General features: G+C 65.9%; 1 protein-coding gene across 1 annotated transcript; it reads left to right on the forward strand.

Moving 5' to 3' along the window:
- Nucleotides 1-348: 348 nt before the first annotated feature.
- Nucleotides 349-5,445, forward strand: LOC141478871 (REST corepressor 2-like). Its single transcript, XM_074167813.1, is given in 10 exon segments — nt 349-420; nt 1,544-1,668; nt 1,795-1,864; nt 2,671-2,706; nt 2,708-2,848; nt 3,290-3,367; nt 3,670-3,727; nt 4,422-4,588; nt 5,178-5,303; nt 5,305-5,445. Coding segments are annotated over 10 exon segments (1,014 nt in total).
- The last annotated feature ends 2,098 nt before the right edge of the window (nt 5,446-7,543 follow it).

Here is a 7,543-nt window from a genome sequence, read left to right on the forward strand (position 1 = left end):
GGGGGGGGGCAGAGTGTCTTGAGATGCCACCGCCCCCCCCCGGCGGCCAGGAGGTAGTACATGCCACCCCTGACCACCCCCAGATGGTACATGCCACCCCCTGACACCCCCCCCCCACTCCGTAGGGAATGGTACATGCCACCCCTTGAGCCCCCCCCCCCCCCAGATGGTACATGCCCCCCTCGTCGTTCCCCCCCCCATGGTACATGCCACCCCTGCCCCCCCCCACCTCCCAGATGGTACATGCCACCCCCTGACGCCCCCCCCCCACTCCGTAGGTAATGGTACGTGCCACCCCTTGAGACCCCTACCCCCAGATGGTACATGCCACCCCCCCACCCCGTCTAGATGGTACATGCCCCCCTCGTCATCCCCCCCCCGATGGTACATGCCACCCCTGCCCCCCCCACCTCCCAGATGGTACGTGCCACCCCTGCCCCCCCCTCCCCCCAATATGGTTTGTGCCACTCCTTGACACCCCAACCCACCCCCCCCAGATGGCACATGCCACCCCCTACTCTCCCCCCAGGATGGTACGTGCCACCCCCTGACCTCCCCCCTATAGGGGATGGTACATGCCACCCCTGGCCCCGCCCCCAGCGATGCCACCTGCCCCCCCCCCCCCCATCCCAGCAGGTGGCACCTCCCACCTCCCCCCCACCCCCCCCAAACTCCCCCTGGGCCCCCCCAGAGCCCCCAAATCTCACCCTGCCCCCCCCCAAACACCCCCCCAACCCCCTCTTTTCCCCTCCAAACCCCCTCAATCTCACCCTGTGCCCCTCCCCCAAACCCCCTCCAAATGTCCCCCAAAGTCACCCAGTGCCCCCCAAACCCCCCCAAATCCTACTCCATGCCCCCCCAAATCCCTCCAAACTCCCCCTCTGCCCCCCCAAACCCCCCAAAACTCACTCTGTGCCCCCCCCAACAACCCTTTTGCCCCCCCAAACCTCTCCAAATCTCATCCGGTGCCCCCTCTAGCTCCCCCCAAACCCCCCCAACTACCTCTTTGCCCCCCAAAATTCACTCTGTGCCCCCCCCAAATTTCTCCCCCCCCAGCTGCCCCCAACCCCCTCCAAACCCTGACCTGTGCTCCCCCAAACCCCCCAAAATTCACTCTGTGCCCCCCCAACAACCTCTTTTCCCCCCAAACCTCCCCAAATCTCACCCAGTGCCCCCCCAGCTCCCCCCAAACCCCTTCAGCCCCCCCCAACCACCTCGTTGCCCACCCCAACCCCCCAAATTCACTCTGTGCCCCCCCCAAACTCCCCCTGTGTCCCCCAAATCTCACTCCAACCCACCCCCAGTCTCACCCAGTGCCCCCCAAACCCCTTAATCTCACCCCGAACCCCCCCAAATCTCACCCGGTGCACCCCAACCCCCCCCCAGTCTCACCTGTGCCTTCTCTTTGCCCCCCAAAACTCCCCCTGTGCCCCCCAAACCTCCCAAAATTCACTCTGTGCCCTCCCCAACCCCCTCTTTGCCCTCCCAAATCTCACCCGGTGTGTCCCCCCTGCCGCTCCTTCCCCCCCCCCCCCCCCCCCAGCTCCCTGACAAGCTCATCCCGAGCCTGGTGAAATATTATTACTCCTGGAAAAAAACCCGGAGCCGGACCAGCCTGATGGATCGTCAGGCGCGACGCCTGCTGGGCCGCAAGGACCGTGACGACAGGTAACCCGTCCCGTGTCCCGTCCCCCCCCCCAAAGAAAAACACCCCCAAAACCAACCCCCCCTGCCCCTTAACACCCCCCCCACACACACACACTTTCACACCCCCCCCTCTCCCCATTCCCATAGCAACGACGAGACGGAGGAGCAGCGCCCCGGCACCGAGGGGGAGACGGAAGCGACGGACCCCAAAAAAGAGGTTTGGGGGGGGGTGGGGGGTGGGGGGGGGTTGGGGTCACCGCGCTCACAAAGTGCCCCCCCCCAACCCCCCCCAAAGTCACCCTGTGCCCCCACAACCCCCCTCAACCCCCTCTTTGCCCCCCAACCCCCCCCCCAAATCACCCCTGTCCCCCCCCAAAATCACTCTGTGCCCCCCCAAGCCCCTCTAACTCCCCCTCTGCCTCCCCAACCCCCCCAAAAATCACTGTGTGCCCCCCCCCAACCCCCCCTTTGCCCCCCAACCTCCACAATCTCACCCTGTGACCCCCAACCCCCCCCAAAATCACTGTGCCCCCCCCAAACCCACTAAAACGCACCCTGTGCCCCAAAATCCTACCCTGAGCCCCCCCGTGACCCCCAAACTCCCCCTGTGCCCCCCCAGATCCCCCTATATCCCCAAAACCCCCCCAAATCCCCCTGTTCCCTCCAAACCCACTAAACCCCCCCAAACTCCTCCTCTGACACCCTAGTCCCCCCCAAACTTCCCCTGTGCCCCCCCAAAGCCCCCCAAAAATCACTCTGTGCCCCCCAATCCCCCCAAACTCCCCCTGTGCCCCCCCCAAACTCCTCCTGTGGCCCCCCAAAGCCCCCAAAAATCACCCTGTGCTCCCCCCAACCCCCCCAAATCTCCCCCTGTTCCCCCCAAACCCACTAACCCCCCCCCAAACTCCTCCTCTGATGCCCCAGCCCCCCCCAAATTCCCCCTGTGCCCCCCCAAAAGTGAGCGCAGTGACCCCAGCTCCCTCCCCCTTCCCTCCCCCACCTCCCAAATTTACTAAATTTCAGCCTTTTTACCCCAAAACGGCCCAGTACCGGCACCACCCCCCCCCCGCGGCACCGCCGCCGCCCCCCCCGCGGGATGCACCTCAGCCGGGAGGACGTGGCCGGGGTCACGGCCAACCCCGACCTGGGGGCGCTGGCCCTGCGGCAGCTCGACTGCCAGCTCGTCTCCCTCAAACGGCAGGTAGGACACAACGCCCCCCCACCCCCGGATCTATGGGGTGACCCCCAAGTTGTAGGGCTGACCCCTAAGTTGGGGAGTGAACCCCCTCTCCCCCCCCCCCCCCCGAGTCTTCATCATCAGCTCGTTTTCCTCAAAAGTCCAAATGAAAAATGTTCCCTCTTTGTAATCTGTGGGGTGACCCCTAAATTGTGGGGTGCTTCCCAAGTTGTGGGGTGCCCCTGAATTGTGGGGTGCCCCCTAAGTTGTGGGGTGACCCCCTAAATTACAGGGTGACCCTCCTCCAAAAATCTTGATTGTCAGCTTATTTCACTCAAACACCAGATAAAAACTTTCCCTCCCCCAAAATCTATGGGGTGTCCCCCCTAGGTTGTGGGGTGCCCCCCAAGTTGTGGGGTGCCCCCTAAATTGTGGGGCGCCCCCTGGGCCTCTCACCCCCTGCAGGTGCAGCGGATCAAGCAGATCAACAGCGGCCTGAAGCAGGCGCTGGAGGGCGGCGTGGAGGGACTGCGGCCTCCAGAGGTGGGACTTGGGGGGCTGGGGGAGGGCCCCGCCGCGTCCCCCTGTGCCCCACAGAATCCCCACCTGCCCCACGGCGTCCCCACGGCGTCCCCACCCCCCCCCCCCATCGTGTCCTGTTCTGCCCCACGGTGTCCCCATGTGCCCCATAAAGTCCTGCCGTGCCCCACGGTGTCCCCACAGTGTCCCCCACGTGCCCCATCATGTCCCCGCGGTGCCCCACGGTGTCATATCGTCCCCCCCCGTGGCACCCCACGGCACCCCATTTCCCCCCACATCACCCCACACCCCCCGTCTCCCCCCAGGGCAACGGCAAATTCAGCTCCCGCTGGACGACGGACGAGCAGCTCCTGGCGGTGCAGGGTGAGCCCCCCCCTCGTTAACCCCGGTACCCGTTACCCTCGTTAACCCCGGTACCCCCGTCCCCTCGTTACCCCCGTCCCCTCGTTACCCCGTCCCCTCGTTACCCCCCTTCCCCTCGTTACCCCGTCCCCTCGTTACCCCCCATCCCCTCATTACCCCCTTCCCCTCGTTACCCCCGTCCCCTCGTTACCCCCATCCCCTCGTTACCCCTTTCCCCTCGTTACCCCGTCCCCTCGTTACCCCCCTTCCCCTCGTTACCCCCTTTCCCCTCGTTACTCCTTCCCCTCATTACCCTGTTCCCTCGTTACCCCCGTCCCCTCATTACCCCTTTCCCCTCATTACCCCCGTCCCCTCATTACCCCTTTCCCCTCATTACCCCCGTCCCCTCGTTACCCCCTTTCCCCTCGTTACTCCTTCCCCTCATTACCCCCGTTCCCTCGTTACCCCCATCCCCTCATTACCCCCTTCCCCTCGTTACCCCCTTCCCCTCGTTACCCCTTTCCCCTCGTTACCCCGTCCCCTCGTTACCCCCGTCCCCTCGTTACCCCTTTCCCCTTGTTACCCCCATCCCCTCATTACCCCCTTCCCCTCGTTACCCCCGTCCCCTCGTTACCCCTTTCCCCTCGTTACCCCGTCCCCTCGTTACCCCCGTCCCCTCGTTACCCCGTCCCCTCGTTAACCCCTTCCCCCCCAGCGCTGCGTCGTTACGGCCGGGATTTCCCCGCCGTGGCGGGGGTTTTGGGGAACAAGACGGCAGCTCAGGTCCGCAGCTTCGTCCTCGGGACCCGGCGCCGCCTGGGGCTGGAGCGGCTCCTGCGGGAGAGAGACCCCCCCGGAACCCCCCCCGGGCACCGGCAGGAGGTGAGTGGGGACCGGGGGGTGGGGGGGGGCAGCCGGCACTGGGACCAGTTCAGAACCGAGACTGGGACCGGTTCTGAACTCCGGACTGGGACCCGTTCTGAGATGGGACTGGGACCAGTTCTGAGATAGGAACTGGGGCCAGTTTGGAGGCAGGCACTGGGACCAGTTCTGAACTGCGACTGGGACCAGTTTGGAGGCGGGGACTGGGACCAGTTCTGAGATGGGACTGGGACCAGTTTGGAGGCAGGTACTGGGACCAGTTCTGAACTGGGACCAGTTTGGAGGCGGGGGTGGGGACTGGTTCCAAGGCAGGGACTGGTCCCAGTTCCAGCCTGACCACCCCCAAAAACTGGTCCCAGTTCCATCCCCAGGGCTATTCCCAGTCCTAGTCCTGAGCCAGGCACTGGTCCCAGTTCCAAGCCGGGAACTGGTCCCAGTCCTGATTCTGGCCCCGCCCCCAGTTCCCCTCTGGCCCCGCCCCCAGATCTGACCACACCCCTGAGCCATGGCCTCGGTCTGGACCACGCCCATTGATCCTGGCCCCGCCCCCTCGGGCTTGGCCCCGCCCCCAACGTCTCTCTCCCCGCAGGTGCAGATCACCGGCATCTCCCGCCAGGCCCCGCCTCCCGCCTCCTCGGCCCCGCCCCCTCCTCTGGCCCCGCCCCCTCCACCCTCCCCCTCACGCCCACCGCAGCCCCCGCCCCTTTTGCGCCCGGCCCCACCCAACGCCCCCGCTGCTGCCGCGGCCCCCCCCACCGCTCCAGCAGGGCCGGGCCCCGCCCCCCCTCATCCGCCCCGGCCACGCCCCCGCCGCTCGGCCACGCCCCCCCGCCGCCGGCCACGCCCCTCCCCGCTGAGTGATGGGCTCCGCCCCCCCGGCGCAGCACCCCCTGCTGGGCCGGGGGGGTGTGGGGGGGGGGGCAGCCCCGTTTGACAATAAAGGTATTTTACTAGAGTGGCTGCGTGTACTGGGGGTACTGGGAGCACTGGTCCGTACTGGGAGCACTCGGGGGGGGGGGAGGGGGGTTTACTGGGTGGACTGGGCCGTACTGGGGGGAGTTACTGGGAGCACTGGTCCATACTGGAAGCACTGGGGAAGGAGGGGGGGGGGTTGGGGGTTTACTGGGTGGACTGATCCATGCTGGGGGCAGTTACTGGGAGCACTGGTCCATACTGGGAGCACTGGGGCAGGTTACTGGGAGGACTCAGGGATGTGGGGGGGAGGAATGTTACTGAGAGGATTGGGGGGAAGGGTAAAGGGAGGGGTGTTACTGGGTGGACTGGTCTGCACTGGGAGTCCTGGTCCATACCGGGAACTGTGATCCATACTGGGAACACTGGTCTGTACTGGCACCCCTGGTCCGTACTGGTCTATACTGGGAACACTGCTCTATACTGGGAGCACTTGTACTGGGAATACTGGTCTATACGGGGAACACTGGTCCATACTGGGAACCGTGATCTGTACTGGGAGCCCTGGTCCATACCAGGACCCCTCATCTGTACTGGTCTATACTGGGAGCACTGGTCCGTACTGGGAGCACTGGTCGGAGACGACGGATCTTTCTGGAAAGTTTTTAATCTAGAACCTGGAAAATCCACAGCGTGCGCTGGGGGGGCGGGGCCAGCGGCGCTGCCCCTCCCCCCACCCGCTCCCCTCCCCCCTCCCACCCGGGGGCGGCCGTGCCGGGGGAGGGGGAGGGGAGGGGGGGAGGGGCTGGGGACACCCCACCCCCCCCCCGAGGTATGTCAAGGGCACGTGCAGCCCCTCCCCCCCTCCCCAATCCCCGGGGGCGAGGGGGGAGGGGGGGATGACACCCAGGGGGCGGGGCTACAGCAGGTCAAAGGGGGCGCCCCCGCCCCTCCCCCCCCGGGTGGGGGAGGGGTGACCCCTCCCCCCGGCAGCAGCAGAACCCCTCCCCCCCTCCCCCGGGGCCCTTCCTGAGTGAGGGGGGGGGGAGGGGGCAGGACATCCAGGTTGGGGGGGGGGGGAGGGGGGCGGCCCTGTGACGTCAGGATGTCCCCGAGGCCACCCGGGGGGGGGTGGGGTGTGGGGGCGGGGCTGTGACGTCAGGATGTCCCCAATGTCCCTAAGGCCACGTCGGGGTGTCCCCCTAAGGCTCCGGGCCGTCCCCGTGTCCCCTCCCCGCCCCCCCCCTAAGGCTCGGGGGACGTCCCCCGGAGATGTCCCCAAGGGTTCCTGGGCCACCAGGATTGTCCTTCCCAGGAGAAACCGGTCCATCCAAGATGTCCCCAAGTGTCCCACCAAGGATGTCCCCAAAAGGTTCCTGGGCCACCAGGGACCCATCCCCGTGTCCAATGAGGATGTCACCACAGGTCCTTAGGCTACCCCAGGATGTTCTTCCGTGGACCCGGGTCATCCAGGATGTCCCCATGTCCCCAAAGTCCATCATCGATGATGTTCCTTCCCCCCCCCCCCCCCCAAGGTCCCAGCTCCATCCAGGATGTCCCCAGAGGGTGCCAGGTCCAGCCCAAGGTCCCAACTCCATCCAGGACATCCCACGTCCATCTACATCGTCCCCAGAGGGTGACAGGGCCATTGAGGACATCCCGAGATGCCAGCTCCATCTAGGACAATCCCCAAGAAGGTCCCAGGTCCAGGTCCATCCTGATGTCCCAGCACCATTGAGGACGTCCCCAAAGGGTCCCAGGTCCATCGAGAACAGCCCAAAGCTCCATCCAGAAGGTCCCAGGTCCATCCGGAATGTCCCAGGTCCATCCAGAAGGTCCCCAGAAGGTCCCAGGTCCATCCAGAACGTCCCCAGAAGGTCCCAGGTCCATCCAGAACGTCCCCAGAAGGTCCCAGGTCCATCCAGAACGTCCCCAGAAGGTCCCAGGTCCATCCAGAACGTCCCCAGAAGGTCCATCCAGAAGGTCCCAGGTCCATCCAGAAGGTCCCCAGAAGGTCCCAGGTCCATCCAGAAGGTCCCCAGA

The sequence above is a fragment of the Numenius arquata genome, unplaced genomic scaffold, assembly GCF_964106895.1.
Source record: "Numenius arquata unplaced genomic scaffold, bNumArq3.hap1.1 HAP1_SCAFFOLD_1140, whole genome shotgun sequence".
Classification (NCBI taxonomy): domain Eukaryota; kingdom Metazoa; phylum Chordata; class Aves; order Charadriiformes; family Scolopacidae; genus Numenius; species Numenius arquata.